Raw genomic sequence first — 27,633 nt, 5'->3', positions numbered from 1 at the left:
CCTGGAGGCAGGGCTGTCCCGCTGGGCGGAACAATCGGGGCAGAGCAGGCCCCTGGCTTGCAGCAGAATCAGGGTGTCTCATGGGCTGAGGTCTCCAAGGCCTCCCAGAGGGACTGTAGCACTGAGCGGCGGAGCCCTGGGCTCGGGGATGGGAGATGGTGGGGACCCTGGGGGACAAAAGGTGCTCTGTAGTCAGGCAGCCTGTGGTGGCCCCACCTCTATCACTGGCTGCCTGAGTGACCCTGACCTCGCCAGGCCTGTCTCCTTAAGCATAAAATGGAGACGGCCCAACACTCCGAGCAGGGCGGGGGTGTCACTCCTAGCAGATGACAGCCCCCAGTGTCCTGCGGTACTCACACCCCGCAGTCAGATCTTCCCAGCATCCTCCAGGTGGGAGATTCTCTCCATTCCTACCTCTGGTTAAGAGCAGGGCCTCCTCCACATCCCCTCTTCCTTGTCTCTGGGGACCATCTGTCTTAGCACCCGTGCCAAGCACAGGCATGACATACAGTAGGTGCTCAATGAAGGCTCACAGACATAAGGAACGAACGCAACCCCCAGGGCGCCGCACACCTGCACACACACGTGGACACCCCCAGCACCTCACTGCCCCGCCCACCTGAGTGGCCCTGGACCTCAGTGGAACCACCTGGAGGTGCTGGGCAGGGCAGCCAGAGAGGGAGCAGGGGGGCTGGGTGTGGAGGGAGGGGGCAGGGGGCAGCTGGGGTGGCTCAGGGGCAGGCGGGGGGCAAGTGGTCCCTGTGGCTCAGTAGCCCTGTGACTGGTAGCCCTGGGGCTCGGGCTCGAAGGCGCTGGCCGGCTGCTGGTAGGTGCCGCCCATGCTGGTGGGCTCTGGCCCGGCGCTGGGCTCCACGTAGGGGGCGTAAGGCATGCTGGAGTCCTGGCTGGGGTCCATGTAGTCCTGGGAGAAGAGGGCCGAGTCGGCGCCAATCTGGTACCTCTGGAAGGCCAGCACAGCCTGGCCCGCCTGGGGACGGGGGTTGGCAGGGACAAGGACAGGCGGGACGGGGTGGTTAGGGGAGAGACAGACAAGAGCACTGGGTTAGTAGAGGTTAGTCCACAGGACACGGACAGTAGAGGGTTAAATATCCTCAAAACACGCTTGAGGGGGGATGGAGGAAAGCTGTCCTCAGAAGCCAGCCCAGAACCACACTGTCCAGCCCATAAGAAGTCTGGAGATCACCTACCTGATGACCCCTAATGCCAAAGGTTACTGAGGGCAAAAAAAATTTCTAGAGTCTCCACTCTGGAGTGTTAAAATGGCCTAAGCCCCATAATATCCTTCTCCAACTGTGTTCTTAGGATGTTAGATGGGATGGAGAAAAAAATTTCTTGGTGGGACAGATAAATGTCGGCCTCTCCTAAAAGTTATTCTGTCCCTCTTGCAGCTAGGCATAGCCATATCACTAAGCTCTAGCCAATGGGTCAGCCCCAAGTTCCCTTCTCACCCTCTGACTTGATGCCTGGAATGCAGATGTGAGAGCTGGCACTGTAGCTGCCATAATGGACCATGAGGTCCATGAGCCAAACTATAAGGCTGGAAGAGGCCTCAGTCACTAAAGACTTCTGGATTCACTTATGCCAGCCCTGGACTGTCTTCCCAGACTTAGACTTTTTTTTAGACCACTGTCATTTGTGATTTCTGTCATTTGCTGCTGAACCTAATTCCAACTGAAATGCTTAATCAAATAAGTTTGGGAAACTGAGTTAAACAGAGGACCACAGGAGTCATCACAGCTCTGATTATTTCATGTATGCTGGGATCCCCAAGCAAGCAACCACTTATCTGACCACTGAAGCCCTTTTTACATACAACTCAGTTGGGAAAGACTTGTCTACAGCATATATACATAGGTGGGAAACCCTTTTTAAGTAAAAGCAATTACATTATTATTAAGGACAATGAAACTGATCACACCAAGCTAGGGAATAAATTAAACCTGTCATTAAAAGACAGTGTTCACAGGTTTACGCTGAAAGCCTTCTCCAGAGGTCTTCCCAACCAAGGTCATCTGCCTGTGATGGGAAAATGCTTATGTTCTACGTACTTCTGTGTGGGGGCCAGGAAGACTGAGGCCTAGAAAAGGGGGCCTCATGGCAGAGTCAGTGCCAGAACCCAGATCTGAACATAGGGGTCCTGCCCCTTCCTAGGCCAGGGCCCTCCCCATCTCCTTCCTTTTGATCAGCCAGTTGACAAGGCACTAAGTCAACCAGGAACCTGAGAGGACCAACAGGTGAGAGGCAGGGGCAAAGTGCCAGGGGCCTGGAAAAGGCAGACCAGACCTCAAGGAGGTAGGCCGAGGAAATCAGGAGCGGCCCTTTCGTATTTTCCATGATGTTACTATGAGGTCCTGACTACAGGGTGCTCAGATGCAGGGGCCTGGGGAAGGGAGATGGGAAGCCCCTTCCCCACCCAGGGTAGGGACCCCGTCTCCAGCCCCCATGAGTCATCAGCGAGTCCACAAGAGCACAAAGGGAATGGATGAATCAGTTCCTGAGAGGAATTTCTGCAGGCATGGTCCTCCCGAGCTCCCTGGCTCTACTGCTGTCCTGCACGGAGGCAGAGGCCTGGAGCTGATGACCTTTGCAGACCCTTCCAGGGCGGGACTCTGGCTACAGGCAGCTAGTGCTATCTCTGCAGTCACTGCTTCACCCCAGCTGAGTTAAGGACTCTCTGAGCCATCCAGTTCAAAGAGCCACAGACAGGAACCGTGGAGGGGGTGTGGGCCCCTGCTGGGCCTGGGTGCAGAGGTGAAGCTGGGAGTTCTGTTCAGAGCCCAGGGACCTAGTAGTCCACCTGGCTCTGCTTCTTCAGAGTAGGCGCACTCTCTGCGGCATCTCCACTGCGCAGGGCTTTGCCCTGGGGGCCGGTCTGTGCTCCAGGGCAGCTGAGGGCCCCAAGGAGCGAACCTGTGCGGGACTGGAGGCCAAGGTCCTTTGGAAGATCAGGGATTCACCACACAGGAATCACTCCCAAAGAAGTTATGAAGGTGTCCCTGACTCCTTCAAGAGAATGAATGAATGAACAAAAGAACTGACATTTATTGAGCATCTCTGTGCCAAGCCCTGTGCCAGCCTTCGTTTCATCTGCACAACAGCCCTGAGAGGTGGGTTCATTATCACTTCTCAATCCAGGGAGGCAGACTGAGGCACGGAGTGGTGCATGGCTCTGCCCAGGGTCCCACAGCACACGAGAGCAGAGTCAGACCAGGAGTCCCCTGCTGTGCTGGGCCAGGCCCCTTTTGGCAGCCAGCCTCCACCGGAACTGTAAAATTGGCCTTCATATTGCAGCTGTGGGAGGGGCTCTCAGCCCTTATGGAGCTACCTCCAGCCTGTGGCAGTGCATTTGAGAGAGATTTTGGTTTGTCTCTCTTCCCATCCCCAGCCTGTGGGCTCCTGGGGCCAGGAACCACCTGTGATCCATCACTAGGCACAGAACAGTTGCTCAATAAATGTTTACTGAATGAACAGACACATGAAGAATCAACAAAGGAGGTGATGAGGAAGTGGTGAGCCTTAACTGGCCCCTCTAGCCAGCCTTCCACTACCCTGCACACCCTGGCATCTTGGCTGGTCCAGGCAGTGGGCTGCCCTTCAACCTTGCCACTGAGCATATACTTAGGGCTTCCTGCTTCTGGAAGCTGTGCAGGCCTACGGCTGTGCCGAGGCGGGAAACAGCGTGTTGTACTCCTCCTGGAAGGTAAGGTCCTTGAATCTCCGCACGGCCAAGGCTGCGGTCAGGCTCTGCCAGGAGAGAGTAGGGGTGAGGCCGGCGCAGAAGATGAGGGGGCAAGCAGAGGCGCCATCAGGGAGGTTGGCTTCAGGGGGCAGGTCGGCACCTGTCAGTCAGCCATTCAGACTCCGCCCCTGGAAGTCCCGGTGACCACTCACTCACTCCTCCTCTGCAAGCCCCGCCCCAGGGGAAAAGGGATGTCTAGGTGTCCACAAAAAGAAGAAGAAATCTGGCCAGGATGGGCCCAGGAGGGGAACAGGGAAGGCTGGCTGCAGCATGGTCTCACAGGAGTGGCCGCGCTGGTGCCTATATATAGCGCCGGGGGGGAGGGGGGGGGGGCTTCTTGCAGAAGGCCGAGGACAGCTCGAAGGCCTGGACGGGAGGGGGATGTGGGAGGGGAAGGGAGAACCCTTGGGAAGGGGGAAGGGAGCCTACATGACCCAAGATATCTGCAGGAGGGAGATGGGAGAAGAAAAAACATGTTGAGAGGACAGGGAGCCAGTGGGAGGAGGGGACAGTCACGCTGCCATACCGACTGGCGCGCGAGACCACCAGATCCAAAATCCCCAAAGGGGGCGACCTCTGGCCAGGGGCGCCCAGAGACATGCTTTTTTTGACCTACATATATATGTAGAGGTCAAATATATATGTATTTTTAACACACAAAGATCAGAATCCACATAGAAGTTCAGATTCCTGGCCTCCCTGGGAAAACCAGAAGCCCTGGCCTCTGTGGGTCCCCAGTCCTGCTCAGAACAGGGCCTGGGTAGAGGGTGCCCTTTCAGGATGCTGAACACCTGCCACCCAGTCCACTCACGCCTTCTCTCATTCTGCCTGCCAGATGGGGACCTGTGTTTGTGACACAGCCCACTGCAAACCCAATCTCCCCATTTTACAGACAGGAAGGCAGAGGCCCAGAAAATTAGGAGAAGCCCCAAGATTCAACCCAGGTCTCCTGACTCTCAGCCTCTGCTCTTTCTCAGCCTTGAACCTCAAGGCCTTATCTTCCCATCTAGGCCTCAACCTTCCTGTCTGTAAAAGGGAACAGTAAATAACTACCACCCAATGACCAGAGTGGTTAGGAGGGGAAGCTGTTTCCACAGGAAGGGTGCCCTGCACCAGAGCCAGGGTCTGCTATCACCCCCGACGTCCTGGCTGGCAAAAGGCAGTGGTCTCCCTCCTCAGGGAGCAGCCCCGCCGTGTGCATTGAGGCGGGAAGCAGAACAGAGACCCTGGCTGTGCTCAAAGGCAACCCGCCCGGGAGCCCGGCTGGGGCTGGCAGGTGTGGGCTGGCTGGACGGCGTACTCACCCACGTGAAGATGGAGAAGAAGGAGAAGGCGATGGCAGCCCGGGCCGCGTCCGTCCCCTCGTTCAGCGGGTTGTCCTTGGGCTCGGAGACCTGCCACTGGTTGGCCAGGAAGCAGAAGCCCACGAACCAGAGGAAGGCCCAGAAGGCTGGGGTGGGCGCAGGGCCAGGCAGCCCACATGGGCGGAGAGGGCGGGCGGGGAGGAGGAGACGGGGAAGAAAAGACCGAGGAACAGGGGAGGTTCAAGGGCACGTCTCCCAGGCTCCCCACCCACAGAGGGAGAGGAGGTGGGGGTGTCAGAGTGCGGGGAGCGCGGGGAAGCACAGGTGAGAACAGAGAGGCCGGCCAGACCCGGAGCAGGAGAGAGACCCCGGGGAAGGAGGCGGCCAGGCCCGGACCAGAGTCAGGGAGGGGCGGGCAGTGAGAGAGGGAGGGACGGGGAGAGGGAGAGACAGAGAAAAGTCAGTGAGCCTCGGCCGCGCTGCTCTAAGCTCAGCCAGCACAGGCTTCCCGGCTTAATCCCTGACTGACCCGTGCTCCAGCCTGAGGCCTGCAGCTCTTCTGTGAGGGGCGGCCACCTGAGCCCACCCCCAACCTGGCTGCAGCCTCCCAGAGAACTGGACCGGGGAGGACGAGGGGACACGTCTATTTGCAGTCCCACGGAGCCTTGAGGTGGCTGAGGGTTCCTTTGAGAGTCCAGGTCTGGGAGTTTTAGGGGTGGGAGCCTTGTGGGGACAAGCTCCCCTCTGGATGCCCACAGTCTACCTAGAGAGGCCCAAAGCTGCTCTGGATGAAGAGCGTGCATGCCCAAGGGCTGGCACCTAGAGCCCAGCCACTCCCAGAGGCACTGTTGGGGAGCCCTTGAGAACCACTCGTGGCATATCTGTACCTTCAAATCGAAGGGGCCCCAGGCCTCACTACCTGCAGACCAGGCACATCCTGAGAGTCCTGGAAGTGGCTGGAGGGGCCCCAGACCGAGCCCCAGGCCAGGGACACCAAGCCCAAGCCTCCTCCAGCCTCTCAGACTCACTGGGACAGAGGCAAGGGCACCTCTGCCAAAGCCGCTTCTGAAGGGCAAGGGCAGCTCCCCAGTCCCAACTTCTGACCCTCCCAGGGCACCTAATGTGTGCAGGGCCTTTGGCCATCGCTCGGCTTAGTACTCACAGGGCTCCACCAGGGAGGGGGGCCAGAGGAGGCCAGTGAAAGCAGAGTAACCCTCTCCGGACATTGTGTTCCTACTCTGCCATGAGCTGTGGGCTGTCTTGGGGTCTCGGGCCCCGCCCTGGTCCTACACAACCCTGCTGCCAGCCTTGTGACCCCAAGTCTGTCCCTTTGCAACCGCCTGCACCTCGGTTTCCCCATCTGGAAAATGGGCAGAAGGGTGGCAGCCACCTCCCAGGTGTGTGTGAGGCTGAGCAGGACCACGGTCAGGAAAGCCCCTGGCAGACTCTGTGCTGCTGGCGGGGGGAGGGGGGCACAGTACCCACTGGGGTGGGGCTCACCCGAGACGCCGATGTCGGACAGGACGGCCTTCTTCCGGTCCTTGACGCTGCTTATCTGGGGGAAGTACACGTCCAGGGCCAGGTAGAGCAGGCAGGTGAGGAAGGCGAGCACGCCCACGGTCACGCCGTAGCCGCAGGCGTTGGGGTTGCGGTTGTAGATGCAGAACTCCTCACTTTCCGAGGGGCTGTTGAGGTAGCCCTCATTCACGATGGAGCCGAACACCACGATGGAGAACACCTGTGGCGACAGGGGAAGGGTGGGGGTGGCCGTGAGACCCGGGCAGGCCCCTCCTAGCGCCGGCTGCCTGCCCCTCTGTGAGCCCCCTTCATCCCAAACAGTCACAGGGCCGAGGTGCGGCACGCAGGTCAGAGGGGGAGGCCCAGAGAGGGAGGGAAACTTGCATGGGGTCACACAGCACAGGTGGGGTCAATCACTTCCTTCTCCAGCTGGAGGCACTGAGGACCCCCCCACCGCCCAACCACAGATGTGGCCCCACTCCCCTTCCAGCCAGGTGCTAAGAGGCCTTCCTGGGCCCTGACACCAAGGTTCCTCTAGGACTGGACCCAGCCTCCCGGAAGAAGCGGTCTCAGCCCTCCAGGTGGTGAACTGCCACGCCTGCAAGCCCCTGGCTGATTCTGGCATGAGCCAGCCCCATCATGGGTTCTGCGGAATGACAGGCTGTTCTGGGCTCTCAGGCCCTGTCCTTGGTCCCACCCTTCCCTGATGCCCAGGCGCTGACAAGCAGAAAGAATGACAAAGGAGCAAATACACCAGTTACAACCTTGTCAATTACAGGGCGAGCTGCAGGACCCCAAGCCTAACAGGCGTTACCTCCTTTAACGCCCCCAACAACCTCCAGGACGGGTCTACTCCAGCTGAGTTGGCTGCCAGCAGGGGTGGTCCCTCCTGACCCTGCCTCCTGGCATCTGCATCCTTGCGCGATCTCCTTCCCCTTGACTGACGGCTGAGCCTAGCAAGTTGCTTCTCAGCAAAACAGACTACGGCAAGAAGTGACGGGATGTCACTCGTGTGAGGAGATTACAAAGACCCGGCCTCGGTCAAGCTCATCCTCTCCGGCCCCTCCTTGCTCGCTCTGAGGGAAGCGGCTGCCAGATTTGGAGCTGCCTTATGAAGAAACGTACGGACGTGGAACTGAGGGAAGTCTCCAGGCAACAGCCAACAGGGAACTCGGCCCACAAGGAACGAGGCCTGCCAGCGCCATGAAAGTGAGCCTGACGGCAGAGCTACCCTCAGCCTTCAGATGAGACCGCAGCCCTGGCCAACACCTCAATGTGCGAGGCAGTGGCACCTGACTAAGCAGGCTCCTGGCCACGGAAAGTGAGAGAATCAAGCGCTTTTGTTGTTGTTGTTGTTGTTAACGTGTGCTTTCCTTATTTGGCTGCATCAAGGCTTAGCTGCAGCGTGCAGGATCTTGGTTGCTGCAGGATCTTGGTTACCGCGTGCAGGCTTCTCTCTAGTTTTGGTGTGTGGGCTTAATTGCTACACCGCATGTGGGATCCCAGTTTCCTAACCAGGGATTGAACCAGCATCCTCTGCACTGGAAGGCGGAGTCTTAACCCCTGGACCACTAGGGAAGTCCCCGAACATTGCCTGTTTTAAGTCACTACATTTGGGGGTGTGCTGTGGCACAGCAGCAGCTAACCAATACAGTCAGTGTCGTTGGCGTTTTGCAGATGAGACAGGGAAGGTGAAGGTGTCAGTTTATGTGCCCAGAGTCACACAGCTGGGACGTGGCAGAGCTGGCTTCAAACCCAGCGACCTGATTCTGAAGTCCATGCTTCTTCCTCCTGCCTCTCACCTCCCCTGAAACTCTGAGGATGAAGAGGCCCAACCACAGTCAATGGACAAACACTCAGACAGGAAGACAGAGCCTCAGATGTGGCCTGCAGTGAACCTGAGGTGCAGCTGCATAGGACTTTTTTTTTTTTAACTTTTTATTTCATATTGAAGTATAGCTGATTAAGCTTCGCCGATGGCTCACTGGGTAAAGAATCTGCCTGCAATGCAGGAAACAAAGGAGATGTAGGTTAGATTCCTGGGTTGGGAAGATCCTCTAGAGAAGGAAATGGCAACCCATTCCAGTATTCTTGCCTGGAGAATTCCACAGACAGAGGAGTCTGGTGGGCTACAGTCCATGGGGTTACAGAGTCAGGCACAACTGAGCAACTAAGCACACCGCTGATTAACAAAGTTGTGATAGTTTCAGGTGCAGCAAAGGGACTCGGCCACACATACACATGTATCCATTCTCCCCCAAACTCCCCTCCCATCCAGGCTGTCACATAACAGAGTTCCCTGTGCTATAAAGCACGTCTTTGTTCATTATCCATTTTAATGCAGAGGATTTTAATTGCCCATTTCCCACTTCATTTTGCTTTCCAATTTTTCCACAATGAGGAACTATAATTTCAGTGTGAACCAGATACATTTTTGTCCTTAGCTAACACCCTGGATGGGTAGAGGCTCCATGGCAGGTGTGAGAAAAAAATATGAGAAGCATCATTTTTTAAATTGCATTTTTAAGAGGTCTACACATGGATTGTATAATGTACTAGATATATCAGTGTAGTAGTAATATATATATAAAACAAATCTGCATTTTTTATTGAAGTGTAATTATATAAGTTACAAGTATATAATATATACTTGATTCAGTTTTTAAAGGTTATACTCCATTTACAGTTATTATAAAATATTGGCTATAGTCTCCATGATGTACAATAAATCCTTGTAGCTTATTTTATACATAATAGTTTGTACCTCTTAATCCCCAACCCCTGTATTGCCCCTCCCTGCTGATAACCACAATTATTCTCTATATCTGCAAATCTGCTTCTTTTTTGTTGTATTTACTAGTTTATTGCATTTTTTAGACTCCATATATAACTGATATACAGTATTTGTCTCTATCTGACTCATTTCACTTAGCATAATATCCTCCAAGGCCATTCATGTTGCTGCAAATGGCAAATTTTCCTTCTTTTTTATGACTGAGTAGTATTCCATTCCAAGACAGATTTAGAAAAGGCAGAGGAACCAGAGATCAAATTGCCAACGTCCGCTGGATCATCAAAAAAGCAAGAGAATTTCAGAAAAATACCTACTTCTGCTTTATTGACTATGCCAAAGCCTCTGACTGTGTGGGTCACAACTGTGGAAAATTCTTAAAGGGATGGGAATACCAGACCACCTGACCTGCCTCCTTAAGAAATCTGTATGCAGGTCAAGAAGCAACAGTAAGAACTGGACATGGAACAACAGACTGGTTCCAAATTGGGAAAGGAGTATGTCAAGGCTGTATATCGTCACCCTGCCTATTTAACTTATATGCAGAGTACGTCATGCGAAATGCCAGGCTGGAAGAAGCACAAACTGGAATCAAGATTGCCAGGAGAAATATCAACAACCTCAGATACACAGATGACACCACCCTATGGCAGAAAAGGAAGAGGAACTAAAGTGCCTCTTTATGAAAGTGAAAGAGGAGAGTGAAAAAGTTGGGTTAAAACTCAGCATTCAGAAAACTAAGATCATGGTATCTGGTCTCATCACTTCATGGCAAATAGATAGGGAAACAATGGAAACAGTGACAGACTTTATTTTGGGGGGCTCCAAAATCACTGCAGATGGTGACCACAGCCATGAAATTAAAAGGCGCTTGCTCCTTGGAAGAAAAGCTATGACCAACCTAGACAGCATATTAAAAAGCAGAGACCTTTGCAAACAAAGGTCTGTCTAGTCAAAGCTATGGTTTTTCGAGTAGTCATGTACAGATGTGAGAGTTGGACTATAAAGAAAGCTGAGTGCCGAAGAACTGATGCTTTTGAACTGTGGTGTTGGAGAAGACTCTTGAGAGTCCCCTGGATTTCAAGGAGATCCAACCAACCCATCCTAAAGAAAATGAGTCCTGAGTATTCGTTGGAAGGACTAATGCTGAACTCCAATACTTTGGCCACCTGATGCAAAGAACTGACTCCTTGGAAAAGACGCTGATACTGGGAAAGATTGAAGGCAGCCTGAGAAGGGGACAACAGAGGATGAGATGGTTGGATGGCATCACCAACTTGATGGACATGAGTTTGAGCAGGCTCCAGGAGTTGGTGATGGAGAGGGAAGCCTGGTGTGCTGTAGTCCATGGGGTAGCAAAGAGTCAGGCACAACTGAGTGACTGAACTGAACTGAGTATGCCATTGGATATATATACCACATCTTCTTTATCCATTTATCTGGTTGCTTTTTTTAAAAAGTATATTTATTTTTATTTATTTGGCTGCATGGGGGGTCTTAGTTGTGGCACGCGGGATCTTCACTGTGGCATGCGAACTCTTAGTGCAGCACGTGGGATCCAGTTCCATGACCAGGGATTGAACCCTGGTCCCCTGCACTGGCAGTATAGAAATAGCCACTGGACCACCAGGGAAGTTCCTGTCCATTCATCTGTTGATGGACACTTTAGGTTGCTTCCATTTCTTGGCAACTGTAAATGATGCTGCTATGAACCTTGGGGTGCATGTATCTTTTCAAGTCAGTGTTTTTGGTTTTCTCAGATATATGCCCAGGAGTGGAACTGCTGGGTCAAACGGTACTTCCATTTTTAGTTTTTTGAGACACCTCCACACTGTTTTCCACAGTAGCTGCACCAATTTACATTCCCATCAAAGGTGTACGAGGATTCCCTTTTCTTCACATCCTCATCAACATTCGCTATTTGTGTTCTTTTTGATGATAACTATTCTGACTGATGTGAGGTGATACCTCATTGTGGTTTTGATTTGCATTTCCCTGGTGATTAGTGATGCTAAGCATCTTTTTATGTGCCTGTTGGCCATCTGCATGTCCCCTTTGGGGAAATGTCTATTCAGATCTTCTGCCCATTTTTTAATCAGCGTATTTTTTTTACAGGATTGTGTGTGTGTGTGTGTGTGTGTGTGTGTGTGTGTGTTGAGTTGTAATAGCTGTTTACCTATGCTGGGTATTAACCCCTTATCAGCCTTATCAATTGCAAATATTTTCTCCCATTCAGTGGGGCTGTCCTTTTGTTTTGTTCATAATTCCATGGACTGTATAGTCCATGGGGTCGCAAAGAGTGAGACACGACTGAGCGACTTTCACTTTGTTGTGCAAAAGCTTTCAGGTTTAATTAGGTCTCATTTATTTATTGTTGCTTTTATTTCCTTTGCTTTAGGAGATAAATCCCCCCAAAATATTGCTAGGATTTATGTCAAAGAGTGTTCTGCTTATATTTTCCTCTATGGGTTTTATGTTTTCTGGTCTCACATTTAGGTCTTTAATCTATTGTGAGTCTGTTTTTGTATATGGTGTGAAAGAATGCTCTGATTTCATTCATTTATGTGTAGCTGTCCAGCTTCCCCAGCATCACGTATTGAAGAGACTGCTTTTTCTCCACTGTATATTCTTGCCTCCTTTGTCACAGGCTAACTGACCGTAAGTGCATGGGTTTCAGATTCACTCACACTTCATGGGAGGACTGACTCAAATTTTTTTCCCTAAAGGAGTGCATGATCTAAAGTTTGGAGATCACTGGTTCATGACACTGTGTATCAAGGATTCTGACCCAAATATCCACTACCAGATGAGTGGAGAAGAAAGTTGTGGCGCATCCATACAGCGGAATATTATTCAGCCACTCAGGGGCAGAGTTCTGATACAACTAGAGGGACCTTGAAACTGATGAAGAAAGAAGTGAAAGAAGCCAGACGTGAAAGGTCAGTATTATGATTTCTTTTATGTATTATACCCTTAATAGGCAAACCATGGCAAACAGACCGGAGATCACCAGCGGCTGGGGAAGTGGAGAATGGGGAGTGACTACTTAACGGGCATGGGGGCTCTTTATGGGGGTAAATGAGAGTTTCGAAACTAGACAGGCGGCAGTTGTACAACACTGTGAACGCACTAAACGTCACTGAACTGTATACTTTGAAATGGCTCATTGTGGGTAATGTCAATTTTTTTCTTCAATTCAAAAAAAAAAAAAAAAGAAAGGACTGATAGGTTGTGTTCTGGTTCAGCCACGGGCACCGAAGTGGGCAGTGGGGGCCCATGAGCTACACGTCTGCCAATCCTGAGTTGGGAACGTACATGTCACCACAACCCCAGGCCTGTGGAGGCCTCCGGGCTCACAGCTCTGCCCAGTCACAGGCTCCGGTCTTCACAATCACCCCATGGAACAGTGAGGGCGATCCCTACTGCCCCCAAATTACAGAGCAGGAAAACTGAGGCTCCAAAAGAGAAGGTGACACTGCTGTCAGGAGTACAGGCTGAATCGGAGCCCAGTTCCCCTCAGTCTCAGCATTAGGCTCTCTTCCACCTGACCGAGCTGGCTTGGCCTCAGGAGGTAGACCCCTAAAGGAGAGGCGACCCTTTATTTCCAGATACCCAGGGGATCAGCAGAAAAGCAGGCTGTGGGGCCAGATTGGCAGGTCTGGCGTTCGGGGTCACAGGAGGGGAGAAGCAGGAAGTCCTGACTTCAAAGCGGTTGTCAGACGGATCCCTGGGCTACTGACACAGCCCAGGGGAGCAAGGCAGACGCCAAGGCGAGATGAAGGCGGGCTCTGACAGCCAGCTGCCTGGGCCGTGCACTGCACAGCTACAGGGTCCACCACTCAAACAGCCCCTTGGACTGTGACCGAGATCAGTCTAAGACTCCTACCAGAAAACCGCCAGGTCGGGAATCTGAGGACCTGTCTTCAGATTCGGTCACTAGACACCACCGATCCAGCAAAATGGAAAGACAGTGAAAGTCGCTCAGTCGTGTCTGACTCTTTGCAACCCCATGGACTATACAGTCCATGGAATTCTCCAGGCCAGAATACTGGAGTGGGTTCTTCTCCAGGGGATCTTCCCAACCCAAGAATCGAGCCCAGGTCTCCTGCATTGCAGGCGGATTACTCACCAGCTGAGCCACATGAGAAGCTTGAGAATACTGGAGTGGGTAGCCTATCCCTTCTCCAGCGGATCTTCCCGACCCAGGAATCGAACCGGGGTCTTAAAAGCCTCTTGATTAGAGAGAGACTTCAGACACGAGGAGTCACACAGACCGGATGGGATTTAAACCCCAAGCCTGCTCCTCATGCTGTGTGGCCTCCAGCAAATGACATAACCTCTCTGAGCCTCAGCTTGGTCCTCTGTAAAAATTAACCTTCCCTCCAGGGCTGATGGGAGAACGACATCAGTGAGTACCCAGAGCAGAGCGGCTGGAACTTTGTAGGGTTAACTGCCTTCTCCAGAGGCCCTGGACACTTCCTCACAGACGTGCTCCCTGGGGGCTGGAACATGGGTGGACCCCCCCAACCACAAAGCAGCCTTCAAGGAGGCTGTGGGGGGGAGGGGAGCAGATGGGAGGAAGTCTGGGCGTTGGCAGAGGAGGAACCATTAAGACAAGCCCTCTTGGGGGAGAGGAGCAGGGAGTCCTCAGGGAGGCCAGAGGAAAGTGCTGGCAAGGGCGTGTCCCCAAGAGGGGATGAAGCAAGATCAAAACAGCCTCCGAGGGCCTGGAGGAACCACAGGCAGAGCGGAAGGAGGGGGCCTTGGGCCAGCTCCTAGCCACCTGGCCTTCAGAGCTCCCTGCCCTTCTCTCCACAGACACGGCCTCGGGAAGGCATTCATCACAGGTCACAGCTTCTTGGTGCCTCACGTTGGGCTGAGAGGGGGCGTCCGGGGTGACCACCTCCATGGAGACACAGCTGTCGGGAGCTGACCAGCTCTGGAGGGACAGGAGCAAGGGGGAAAGAGCCTGGGTCACATTAGCCTGGGTGCTGAATCTGCCTGGTCCCTTGTCTAGCAGGTGACCTCTCTCTGAGTCTCGGTTTCCAAGTCTGCACAGTGGGGCGATAACAGCACCTAAACCACTGACGTTTTGTGAGCAATGACTGAGGTCCTGCACGCAAGGATCAGCCTGTGACCTGGAGTGACCTGTGACCTGGAGCATCCAAAAGGTGCCAGACTGACCCTAAACAAGTGGAGCAGAGAATGTAGGCCATGACTCATGGGAGGGAAGTGGCACCGATCAGGGAGAGAGCCCTGAGCAGTGATTTCTGAGCTGAGCCAAGAAGGAGCCTAAAGGAGCATCAAGCGGGACAGGAGGAAACAGACCGGGTGAACGGGGGTCACCCAGTGACCTCTGAACAGACGCTTGTCTGCAGGGATGTAGGGCCATGGAGATATCTGGGAGAGATGCTCCGTGGAGAAGTAGCCGAAAGTGCGAAGGCCCTGGGGCAGGAATGAGTCTGGTGGTTGGAGAGGCACACAGAGTATGACTGAAGGGGATGAGCAAGGTGAGGTCGCCCAGGGCTTCAAAGGGAAGGCGGAGTTCAGGAGAAGGTGAGTGACTTGATCTGAGTTAGGTTTTAAAAAGCATCACCCGGAGAGGAGGAGAAAAGACTGTGGGTCAAAGGGAAAAGCAGGGGGACCAGCGGGACCAGGTGAGGGATGAGGGGGCAGGGCTGGTGTGGGTCAAGGGATGGGGTGAAGGGGCGGGAGGGGACTGTCCTGTGGAGGGAATGTCACCAGAACCTGCAGACAGAGGCCCGCTGCTGGGAGGGGAGGGAGGCGTGGGGGGTCATGCCAGGTCCCCTGGCCGCAGGACTGGGCCAGGACAAGGAGCCTCCCCGGGCCAGGCTGAGAGTCTGCTGGTCAAGAAACTGAGGCTCCAGAAGGGAAGAAGTATGGCTATGAACACACAAGCAGGCCCCTGCAGTCTGCCCACGCTCCCTACAGACATTCTGAGCCCAGGTGAACTCTTCTGTTTAGCCGCAGTCTCCCCGCCTGACTCAGTGGGCTGCTCAGGATCTCAGTGGGGGCCAGGCCCACAGATGTATCCCAAACAGGACTGTATGCAGGGTCAGGATGAGGGAGGGTGGGAGGCAGCCCCCGCTAAAAGCAGGCCCCAGCCTCAGGTTTCTGTTCCAAGTCAGAAAGAGGAGGAACCGGGATTCCTCCAGACCCACGATGGGAGTGAAGCACACGCTCTTGACTCCGCGAGGTCCCTGTCCTTATTCTCATTCTACCCGCGTCCGGGGGGCCTGCCCAGGTCACATGGCTGGTTGGGGTGGATGAAGACTCAAACCCGGGTCTCTCTGAATCGAAGGCTGGTGCCCTGCATCAGGCGTCCTCTGGGGTAACCTGCTGAGGCCGGATCTACAGGGACGGCAAGGTGTACACAGGGCAGTCACCAGAGAACCGGAAATGAAACCCAGATGAAATTCGATGCCGGCCACAGCTGCAAAGGCATGGGAGGGAGACGCTCACCCCACAGAGCAGATCTGCTGCAGGGACTGGAGGCAGGTCTGCGGAGGCAGATCCAGCAGCTGGGAAGCAAGAGAAAATGAGGGTGGGGGCCTCAGGGGGCCCTGATTATTGGCAGGCACAGGAAAAACAACATCCTTCCCTTGCACTAAAGAAAATGTTTTTTTTTAAAAAAAGCACCAAAGTAAACCGGGCCAAGACGCTGTTTTTTTTTCCACCATCTTTATAATCCAATCCTGTGTCTAAAAAAAAAGAAAACCCAGATTCCAGATGGCATTTAGAGCAGAGCTATGCCAAACTCAGAAAAATAAATCGGCAGGGACCTCAGCATCTCAGGCTCCTGGAGTTAGACACACAGAGACAGAGACTGCAGGACCGCCAGACCCTGCCTGGCCTCCCATCTCTTCCTCTCTCAGCCCGCAATTCAGCCATCCCAGAGGGCCAGTGTGGGCAAAGCCACAGGCTGTCTGATCATTTTGCCCCAGCAGTTCCCACCTCCCAGAACGCCCTTCCCCACCTTTTCCATTTTTCAAATAGGAACGAACTCCTTCACACCCTTCAAGACCCCGCTGGGAGGTGGCAACTTGCAGCCGCCCTCTGGGACACCCTCTTTCCTAGTCACCCTCCCCGACCCTGACCCTGGACATACTTCTGCTTGGGAGTCATCTATGGGCCTGTCCCCCGCTGAGACTCTGAGCCAACCCACAGCCTCCACAGGGGCCCTGCATCCACTGGGAGTGCTTGACAAAATCATCTTGTTTAATCCCCATCAAAACCTCTAAGGAAAAAAAAAAAAACAACCTAAAAACACCCCCCTACACATTAGGAGATGCACACCACGGTATATAAAATAGATCAAGTCCTACAGGATAGCACAGGGAACTATATTCAATATCTTGTAAAAACGTAATGGAAGAGAATCTAAAAAAATCCATAAACATATACGTAAAACCGAATCACTCCGCCGCACACCAGAAACTAATACAACATTGTAAATCAACTACACTTCAATAAACAAACAGCAGCAAGAAAACATCCCCCCAAAGCAGGCTTACTCAGCCCATTTCACAGACAGGGAAGCTGAAGCTTCTCTAGACTTTGGCCTGCCCGTGGCCAGCCCACCCGGAGCAGGTCAGTGTGGCGCCAGGTCTCCCAGGCTCAGCGCCCCTGCCAGCCCCATTCCAGGATGTGAGTCAACAAACCCTTAACCTTCAGCTGCCTCCCCATGAGGAAGTGAATTCCAGACCCCAAACTCCAGGAGCAGGTGAGCCCCAGGAGTGACAGCTGCTATCCCGCGCCTGTCTCCACCCACAGTGCAGGAGGGGCCTGGCCCACTTTCCTCCACGTCTGCACACGGAGCTGGCAGCCTGGGCCTGGCCCACTGCCGGGCATAAGGCTAACTTGGGCTCCAGGGAGAGTTGGCCCAGCTGGTGGGGTGGGCGGGGGGGTGGGGGTGGCAGGGGGAGGTGGGGGCAGAGGTCACTGCTGTTTGCCAGGAACTTCCCAGAGGGCTGGCTTTAAACACCTTTAGGCACCTGCTGAGTCTTTCCCCATAAACTATGGAGAGATGAGGTTGGGAGCCTATATTGCCCACCTCCTTTGCTATTTCTGGATGGCATCTTCTGCCTCACCCTGTACAGGGGCGTCTGCTTCCAAATTGGGCGGCTGGGAGGAGTCCCTGGTCCTAGCCTCACACTGCAAGGCAGCCAGCTGACCTGCTCACTGGCTCTCCACTTCGCGGTCTGGGCTGCTGTCCACTCCCAGGCCGCAATGTTGCTGCCTGAACCAGGACCGCCACCTCTCCAGCCTCCTCCAAGCCGGCTCCAGACGGCCGCCAGGGGGCACTCACCACCCCCCAACTCTCATCAGTCCCTCCTGTGCCATGTTTAGTCGCTCAGTCCTGTCCGACTCTGTGTGACCCTATGGACTGTAGCCCGCCAGGCTCCTCTGTTCACAGGGGTTCTCCAGGCAAGAACACTGGAGTGGATTGCCACGCCCTCCTCCAGGGAATCTTCGGGACCCAGCAATCGAACCGGGGTCTCCTGCATTGCAGGCGGATTCTTTACCAACCCAACTACCAGGGAAGCCTTCAGTCCCTCCTGGGTTGAGCAAAAAGTCCAGTCCCTAAGATGGATTCCCAAGGTCCCCCTACTTGGGCCTCTGGTCTCATCTCTGGTCTCTCCCAGTCTTCAGCGACCTCCAGCCCCTTATCTGTCTGCACACTGACCCCCACTCAGCTGCTCAGACCCCAGAGTGGGCATGTCCTCAAACCCCATCCAACCTGGCTCGTGGGCCTATTTCTTCAGCCTTCCCCACACAACTCTGCTTCCTCCACGCCCCACACGCTTGTCCAGGCCACCGCCCCCTGTCGCCAGGCGATGACAGCAGCTTCCCAGGGCCCGTGTGCCACTCCTGCCCCCTGCCCCATCCACTTTGCCGCAGCTGGAAAGCTCTCTTCAGACTTAAGCCAGATCACGTCACGCCCTGCTGCATCCCACACCTCCACGGAGAGAGCCCCGTCCCCACCACAACCCCCAGGGTTCCTGCCTTCCGCTCCGCCTCCTTTCCTGCCATTCTCCTCTCGCTCCCTCCTAAGCTCATTCCTGCCTCAGGTCCTTTGCACAGCTGCTTCCTTTGTCTGCGATGCCTAGAGTCCCCCAGGTCTTCCAAGCTGGCTCCTGCTGGTTCCTTCTCAATATCCAAATCTCAATACAAGCCACTTCCTCAGAGAAGCCCTCCAGACCTGACTCCCAGTATTTGCCAATGCACCCACTTATTTTCTTGATAACATCATTATGTATTTTCTTTTTCTTATGTATCGCTTCCGTTGTTGGGTGTATGTCTCTAACTCAGACCCAGAGGGAGGGTTGGGAGTGAACAGCAAGCCTGAACGACGGGCACTTGAGTTGAAAGAGTATTCTCTCCTTGGCACCTTGGCTTACACACCTCTAACCACGGGGAGCTCACTCCCTAACAACAGGCTGCCAAGTCCTCTCCCTCAGTGAGAGCTGAACCGCCTTCCTGCCAGCGTCCCTGTGAAACCTCCGCCTCCTGGGCCTCCAGGGGAAGGGTGGATGAAGGGGCAGCCAGGCATCTGAGGGACAAGTCAGGCTGCGACGGCTCCCTTTCCGGAAATGGGCCCTGCCTCCCCCGGAGTCATGTGAGGGGAGGGGCCGAAGCCAGCACAGCGGCGCGTGACGGGCACCGGGCGGGCACTCGGCTTCCCCAAGAGCCTCGTGCAGAGCCGCGGGGCCGAGGCGGGGCGGGCGGGCCCCCTTCTCTCCTCCCTGGCCCGGCTGCCCCCTCCGCAGCCTTGGAAGCAACCTGCGGCGGATTAGGCCGTAATCTTCCTGCAAGCTGTTCCCGTGTGTGCTCTCCCCGGTGGGGGTGGGAGTGGGCTTGCTGGGCAGGGGCCCTGTCCCCGAGGCACTGAGATTCAGCCTGCTGATCCGAAGGCGTCCCGTCTTCCCCCTCCTGTGGCTGCACAACCGCAGTGGGGCAGGGAGCCCCCTTAGACATGTGGAAACTGAGACCCACTCACCCTGAAGATGGGAGACTTGCATGGAGAACGTGGGTGGAAGGACGGTGGGGCAGGGAGGTTCCCAGCTTCATTCACCCACACGTGAGCCCCGACGGGATGCCAGGCGCCGTCCAGCACTGGGGACGTGACTGTGACCTGATAGACACGGTCCCTGCCCCCCAGAACTTACATCACCACGTGGTACCTCTCGGCCTCGACCTCCACCCCTGCCTTTCCTTCTGCCTGGAACATCCCCCCTCTGCCCGGCTGGCCCCATCGCTCCAGCCCGTCCCGGCCTGAGTGTCTCCTTGTCCCCTCACTCTAGGTCTTGCGCTCACCTCCGCATCTTCAGCGGCTTCTCCGCTGCATTTCCCTCTGCTAGGCTGTGAGCCTCGCACAGACCCCGCACATTAAAGAGGAGGCGAGGGTCCTGCTGGAACCACCAGGAGGACGCGCAAACCCCTCACTGGGCCAGATGCGGCCGAGAGAGGCATTAATGACGATCGGCCGTGGGATCTGGCCGCTTGAAGGTCACAGACGATCTTGACAAGGTGGCGGGCTGGGGGCAAGGGCCTGAACGGGGCGCACGTGTGAGAGAAAACCAGCGAGCAACAGCGGGGACAGTAACCACAGCCAAACCTTCTGGAGAACCAGAGGACTGGGCGAGGGGGTAGAAAGGACACGCGTTTGTAAGCTGATGGGAGAGAGCCAGGGTGGAGGATGGAGGCGAGAGTGGGGAAGGAGGAAGAGAGGGAACTCGAGTCCTTGAACAGGTGACGGGGGCATCCGGTGGACCCTGCGAGGCTGGCCTGGCCGCCGGAACAGGAGAGAGCCTGGGGGAGGGCGGGTGAGCGGAGGCCAAGGGTGGATGCCAGCAGGACTTTGCCAGGTGAGCTCAGCAGCGACGCAGGAAGGCTAGAGCCCAGAGCAGGTGGGTGAGACCACCCGGGAGCCCAAGCTGGAGAGGGGCACAGAGAGGATGGGGTGAGGGCCGGGGCACCACGGGAGGGTCCCGGGTCAAGGACACGAGGGAGAGAGCTGGGAAGATGGGAGGGGAGGTGAGGGGCGGACACCTGAGTTCTCACCAAGAATGACAGCCAGAACCAGGGTATGCCGGGTGAGAGTGGCTGAGGCGGAGAGGAAGGAGGCCAGCCGGAGAGAAGCAGGGAGCTGCAGAGACCAGGAAGGCAGGCAGGACGGTGGTGGGGCGGGCACGGCGTGGAGTCTCTGCATTTTCGAGGGACAGGGGAAGTGACCTGGGGGCTGGGCCACAGTGAGGGCAGTGGCTGGTCCGGAGCTGGCCTGAGATTCCAAGCTGGGGGAGAAAGGTCTGCGAGCAGCCTCAGGAGCCAGGAGGACTCTGTCCCATCTCCAGGCTCAGCGGAGGGAGGGCATGAAGCAAAGAGTAGTCCCCACCAAGAAGGCGGCCTGTCATTCTTGGCCCGGGGAAGCAGGGCCGGGCAGGACCAGGTTACCCTGCAATTTTAAGGAAGGGGTCAGGGGGTGTTCAGAGGAGGGTCGGAGATCTGGGAACAGACCATGTCCTCTTGACCCCTGGATCCTGAGCTGTTTGAGGAGCCCGGGAAGGTTGGGGCTCCTGGAGGTTTGCTTTCTAAACAGCCTGGGACTGTTCCAGCCAAAAGGCCACCCCTTCCCCACGGTGCCCCTCCCCCATGCATGTTCCCCAGCAGAGGGGGTGTGAGCGCGATTCCCTCCTGGGTGGGAGGGCTTCCCCAGAAACACGAGGAGGGCGTGGGCCACCCTGCCGGCTCCAGCTGACACTGTCCGGTTCACACGTTTCTGGCCCTAGGGCCAGGCCCGCTCTGCAGACCCCCACAAAGCATTGGTGGGGGGCAGGGGGAGGTTGACATCGCTTCTTCAAACACTTACTGGTCTCAAAGTTCCCCACCTGCAATGTGCTGGGAGCAAAAGGAGGGTTCTTGGAGGGTGGAAAGGCTGGGAACTCACCAGCCCAACCTGTCTCCTGTTCCCATCTGACAGATGGGGAAACGGAGGCCCCATCTTGGCCTGTTACTCAAGTCACACCACCCATCACAGTCGGAGTGGGCGCAGAACATGGCCTCAGGCCTTGGGCCCCAGACACTTCTGACGCCTGGCCTGGCCTCCCCTCCTACCAGACAGCTGGTTCTTCCGGTGGAGGTGCCAACGCGGCTCCCATGCCAGTTCTACCATCTGCCCTTTCCCTTCCCCACCCCCTCCTCCTGGCTTTTCCTTCTCTCCACTCTCCCTCCCCCAGGCTTCGTTCTTTCTCCCCAGGCTCAGGCCCGCCTAACGGCTCTGCACAAGTGGCCGTGTGGGACTCCCCATGTGGCTGGGGACTCCCCAAAGCAGGAAGCAGGAGCCATGTCCTGAAAGTCAGGTGCAGGCTGCAATCTCACTTAAAGTCGGGGGAGGGACGAAACCCACTGGACAGGGATGTCGTGCCCAGAGGAGCGGATTGGGCAGCAGGCCCTTTATACGTCCATTTTCACAAGCCGAGTCAGGTATCCCCTGGAGCCTGGGTACCCCAATCCCATGCTACTGATGAGGCTGGGACTTTCCGTCCCCTTCTGGCGGTCCTGTGGTCAAAGCCAAACCCAAGACTCCTCAAGCTCCTATACCGTCCCAGGACGTGAGATGCCCCAGACACACGCAGAAACCTACCAGCCCTCTCCTGACCCCCTCCTAGGCCTGAGAGTGATGGGACCAGCCAGTCACAGGTCAGCCACAGGCGAGGAAGATTTCAAGACCTTCAATGATAAATGCCAAAGGAGCCCCGGACCCAGCTCCCTAAGTAAGTGGCAGGGCCTTGCCTGGTGCTGGAAGAGGACAGGTTGGACCATTCCACACATTTCCTGCTGGGCTTCCTTCCCCCAGAATCCTCCCTAAGTCACACCTCCCACTGCAGGGAAGCTTCCAAAACACGCCTCTTTTCTCGGCTTGAACTCCCTCTCTGAGGCTTTCCATGGCTCTCAGATGAGGCTCAGCTTGTGAAACTGGCATCCAAGGCTTGCCCTGGGCTGCCCCCCTGCCTGCCCCCACGCCTCTGGACCGACTTCTCACTCTCACTCACACACCCAGGGTCCCTAAGAGCTCAGCATCGTTTCTGAAGCCCACTCAGATCTGCTGTTCCTCCCAACTGGAATAAACACTTCCCCCACCTTCTTTATCAGGATCAGCTCAGGAATCATGCCCCCAGGCAGAGATAGCCACTCTGCACTGGATCTCCTCCTCTCTTCCTTGACACATTCCAAGCCTTCTGGATGGTTCCTGTCGATTCAATTTTGTTTTCACTGGACGAGAGGATTGCTGGTGGGACATACAGGCAGGCATCCAGCAGGGATTTGGTGTTTGTGGAATGAACGAACGCCAGAGCTGGCCACAGGCTCTGTCACCACCCTGGACCTGTTTTACCCACTGCCACTGCAGGCTCCAGAATTTCTAGGCAGGACAGGGAGGGGAAATGGTTGGGAATAGAGACAGGGGGTCTAATTTTGAAGGCGCTGCCTTTGCAAAGCAAACTTGGCTCTTTTTTTGGTCCCAGTCCATGGCGTGCAGGGTCTCTGTTCCCCAACCAGGAATCGAATCTGCACTCCCTGCGGTGGAAGCACCCACCAAGTCTTAACCACTGGACCTCCAGGGATATCCTGCCAATTCAGCTTTTATACTCAGTGTTTGCTTGCAGTGACTGAGGGAATCTGATAAAAATGAGGGTGTAAAACTGTTCCCTCGAGCCACTCCTTGACGCCACCGTGACTCAGACAGGGAAGCCACGGGTGGTACACTGAACGTGGACCCAAGTGGGCTGGGTTGCAACTGCGGCTCTGAGAGTCCCAGGCCCAGTCTCCGTCTCCAAAGAGCAGACAAGTCACCTCCAGCCTGCCCCTTACTTCTGTCCTGGCGGGAAGGATGTCCCACTCTACTTACAGCATCCTGAGTGTATAAGCTAAAGCCCTTACGAGATCAACTCTGAAAACAGCAATACCTCAAACAGTTTATTGGTTAATTTGTGCCAAAACAGAGTATTAATCCAGAAAGAAAAAGAAAACCTCTCATTCATCAGCGCCACTATTTTTTTTTTCCCATGGGTCATTTCAATGCTCTAAAAGTAAAGATGTACATTTCAAACAGAAGGAGGGCCTTCATATGAAATCAGCTAGCTCCCAGCGACGAGGGAGCCTGGTGGGCTGCCGTCTATGGGGTCGAACAGAGTCGGACACGACTGAAGCGACTTAGCAGCAGCAGCTCCCTGCTCAAACTCCTTTGTTCTCACCTGGCTCTGGACAAAGAAAGGGGTCACTGACGGGCTGCCGGATCAGAGCCAGACTGGGCACCTCTGACGGGGAGACAGAGGCACAGTGGGGGCCACGGCTGGCGCCAGACCTCCTGTTCCCCCAGCCAGCACAGAGGAGGCAGCTCTGGGCTCTACCTGCTGTACCTGAACTTCACCTTGCCCTGGTCAGGAAGGGCCCAAGCTGGACTCCACCAGGGGACTCATCAGCTCCCTCCCTACCTTAACCCTCAGGGTCAGTTTCTCAATCACTGTGGTGAGTAATCACCCTCGCATGTTGGGGGAAGGAGCGAGCTAGGGGAGTGGAAGGCGAACAGGGGTGGAGAGGAGCCGAAAAAGCCTCAGTCATGAGATCAGGGGGTCCTGTGGGCCTGGGGGCTTGGGTTCTAGGGTAGGTCCAAGTTTGGTGACTCTCTGAAGCTTACATGCTTTGGGGGCCCACTTTCAAATAAATAACAGAAATAACAAAGATCTTTTACAGATTTTTACACAATCAAGAGCCCATGTGCTCTCAATGCTAGGGCCCCTCCAGGGCTGCGAGAAGGGTCTGGGGAGCACAGGAATCCTGGACAGAGTGACCGGCCGTCTTGTCTGTCTGGGACAGGGCTGCTCCCAGGATATGGGACTTCCTGTGTAGAAGGCAGGAAAGTTCTGGCAAACCAGGGAAAATCGGTGATGGATGCTCAGACTCCACTAGCTCAAAGGTGAAGCTTAAGACCTGCCAGACTCTGTGGGGAGCAGAAGGAACACGAGGGCAAAGGACAGGTCGGCACATGTGTCCACGACATGACCCCAGCATGTTAAAATGTCTCAGGACACCACGTGTTTTTGAGAAAGACTGGAAGGAGACAGAGGCCCTTCTTATGAGGTGGGATCACATGGGCTTTTTCTTCCTTTTTTTTGGTGGTAAGATACACACAACATTGGAATAGAAAATGGCAACTCCAATAACCTTGCCTGGAAAACCCTTTGGACAGAGAAGCCATGCTGGGCTGCAGTCCATGGGGTCACGAAGAGTCGGGCACCACTGAGCACACACACACATAACGTAAAATTTACCACCTTAACCATTTTTAAGTGTACAGATCAGTGGTGCTAAGTATGTATATATCATTGTAGAATCATCACAAGTGACTTGTGTTCTCTGTTTATTGGCAGGTATTACTTCTAATGATCAGGAAAAAAACCTGTGTACATTTTTAAAAGTGTCAATCAGCCTGTATCAGACACCTCTGCTCATGCAAAGGTAGTGAGCAGGGCTGGGAGGCTGTGGGGGCCTTTGGGGTATTGGATAAGGCTCAGATGACCCTTATCCTTCCCCAATCTGAGATCTCAGGATTCCAAATGCTTCCTGATCCAGGGAAAGCACTGTGCTTTGGAGACAGGAAGATGTGGGTTCAAATCCTCTCCATTTGCCACCGCGATGCTCAGTAACCCTGGGCCTCTCTGAACCTTGGATGCCTCAAGTGCGTCTCTGGGGGAAATAGGTGAGCAATCGTGAGAGCAGTCCTGCACACAGTAGGTGCGTAGTGGCTTTTTCTCTCTTCTGCTTGGAAGGTCCTCCCTGTGCTTGGATGTGCACACCTGTCAACCCTCCTCATTCTTCCAGGCCCAATTTGACATCACCTTCTCCAGGAAGCTTCTCTGATTCCTCCCCGAGCACTCCCAGCCTCTCTGCCTGGGGGTGCCTGGCTCACTCCCTGGCAGGACCGGAGGCTCCCTGGCACTAAAGGGATGTGTCTGAGTCATGCCACCTTCCCTCTGGGCCTAGCCGACTCAATAAAGCTTCGCTAAATGAAGCCATCACCAGCAGAAGTGACCCAGGCAGACAAAACGCCCACACCCCCTCACAAAGCCGGTGACTTCACCCTCCCAGGCCAGCGGCCCAGAGGCCAGGTGAGGGAAGCAGAGCACAGAGCCGGCCCACCTGGTCAGGCAGGTGTCCCCCAGAGCTGCACTGTTGCCGAGGATTTGCCAGGGTCTCTGCGGAGCTGGAGACGACACGGATGAATGAACTTGGCACCACAAACCTTCCAAGATGTACCCCTGGGGTGCCTGGCCGTGGGCCATCACCGGGCTTCCCTGCCCCCAGAGAGCTCCCCATCTGGGGGGCACTTGAGAAGCCTGGAGTGTAAATGTTGCCACAATGCTTCCTGAGGCACCAGAGGCAGGTTTGAACATTTTTAGACAAAGCAAAGGTAAATAGCTCCCTTTTCCTCTGGGAGGCCAGAGATAAACACCCAACGGTCCCACCCATCACATGCTAATGTGGCCCTGAAAATCCAGGAAGTGAGGGAGCTTGAGCATGCCTTGGCCTCAGCGGGCTTCAGGTGCACCCCCTGGGGTGGCTGGTAGGGCCCCTGCCCAGTGTCCCCAGTCCGGGCACTTCTAACATAGGCCCACAGGCAGGGGCCCCAGGCCTGCAGAGGCAAGACCCTCTAGTGAGTGGGCCTGGGCAACCCGAGGGAGCCCCAGATACCCCTCTCCAGAGAGGGGCAGGCCTCCCTTCCCTGGGGGTGCCTCCCAGGCCATGTGAACCCTTCGCCGTGTGCTGGTTCTGTCCCATCCTCTCCTCAACTCCAGCTTTGAACAGGGACCCCCACCACTCAGCTCTCTGCACTGGGGTATTCTGCCCTCACCAGGCTGGAGGTCCAGATCGGGCCTCTCTGCCCTTCTCTGTGGGCAGGGGTCCTTTCTCCGACTCCCACGCCCCACTGCTGGGGCATCCAGGTGTATTCAGGGCTTGTCCCCAGCCCAAGGAGGTCTCAAGGAGGCTCCTCCCATCTCGCCACAAATAGGGAAACTGAGGCAAGCCAGAGGAGGTGACGCTGCCCATCTCGGAATTTAACTACTCGTTTCCCATGAACATTTCTCCGGTGGCTTCCAGCCCAAGGTCACGCTGCGGGAAAGGCAGTTCCCAGTGGAAGCCAGGAATCCGGCTCCCGCCGCGTCGCTCCACACTGTCCAGGTTAAGCCACAAAAGCCCGGTTTCCTGCCCTTTCCTCCTTGAACGTCCATGGCAAGCGCGCGTGCACCCCCACGAGACTATCCACGCCCTGATTCACCCCCCCACTCTCAAAAACAAGGCCACCTGGTGATTCACCAACACACACCCCCCCCCAAAAAAAAGCCACCTGAAACCAGGGTTTGGTCCCCAGGGTTTGGTCCCCACGGTCGCCAGTCCGCCCAAGCGGCCGCAAGCAGCCCGAGCCGTGAGGTGCCTGGTCGCGGCCTGGAGGTCACCGCGACGCGGGGGAGAGCAAGTAGTAGGGTCACCGGGAAGCCAGGGGTGGGGGAGCAGGAAAGCCTCCGCGAGCGCTGGGCACCCCCGTCCGGGGGCTCGGGAAGGAAAGAGGGGCGGGCGTCAGAACCCCGGGCGGACGGCTCCCCACCAGCGGCCGCGCCCGGGTCCCCCGGTGCCCCGGGGGTAGTTGGCGTCCGTCCGGGCGCTCGGCCCTTGCCCGCACCCCCCACCCCGGCTCCCCACCCCGAGTCCGGCCGGGCCACCCGGGCGTCCTTACCCAGGAAACGACGCGCAGGATGGTGTGAGGCTGCCGGACCAGGGTGTAGGGGTCGAAGGCGCCCCCGGCTTTGCCAGCTCCGTACGCACCCCCTTCCATCGTGGCTGCACCCGCGCGGGGCCCCCCGTTCGGCGCGCGCCGCCGGCCCGTGCGCGTGCGCGGCGCCCCCGCCCCCTCCCCGGCTCGCGCCACCTGCGTGGTCGAGGGCTCCCGCGAGGGGGCGCTGTGCGCGGAGGGAGCCGGGCGAGCGCGGGGGTGGGCCTCGCGCGCCCTCGATCGCGGGGGCGCGGGTTCTGCGGTCCCGGCGGAGGGCGCGCTCGTCGCCGGCTTGGTGACCTCTTTGCTAAGTAGAGGGGGCGGGGGGACGAAGAGGGGGTGTGTGTGTGCAACAAATGCAGGACTTGTCGCCGCCGCCCAGGACCGGGCCGCCCTGCGTCCATCACTGCCC

At 55.9% G+C, this 27,633-nt stretch overlaps 1 protein-coding gene across 2 annotated transcripts; it reads right to left on the bottom strand.

Moving 5' to 3' along the window:
- Window positions 1–766: 766 nt before the first annotated feature.
- On the bottom strand, window positions 767–27,297 carry SYNGR1 (synaptogyrin 1). Of its 2 annotated transcripts, none has more exons than XM_068970026.1 (4): window positions 27,186–27,297; window positions 6,565–6,802; window positions 5,065–5,210; window positions 767–988 (listed from the first exon to the last, which is right to left on the bottom strand). In XM_068970026.1, exons 1-4 carry the CDS (start codon window positions 27,282–27,284, stop codon window positions 767–769), a joined length of 705 nt encoding a protein of 234 aa, XP_068826127.1. In that variant the 5' UTR covers window positions 27,285–27,297. The 2 variants fall into 2 exon arrangements, with proteins under 2 accessions (XP_068826127.1, XP_068826129.1); XM_068970028.1 differs by lacking the exon at window positions 767–988 and adding an exon at window positions 3,622–3,765.
- Window positions 27,298–27,633: the final 336 nt, after the last annotated feature.

This window comes from Capricornis sumatraensis, chromosome 4, assembly GCF_032405125.1.
Source record: "Capricornis sumatraensis isolate serow.1 chromosome 4, serow.2, whole genome shotgun sequence".
Lineage (NCBI taxonomy): Eukaryota > Metazoa > Chordata > Mammalia > Artiodactyla > Bovidae > Capricornis > Capricornis sumatraensis.
The sequence above is the reverse complement of the archived record's forward strand: the minus strand, read 5'-3'. Positions and strand labels throughout refer to the sequence as shown.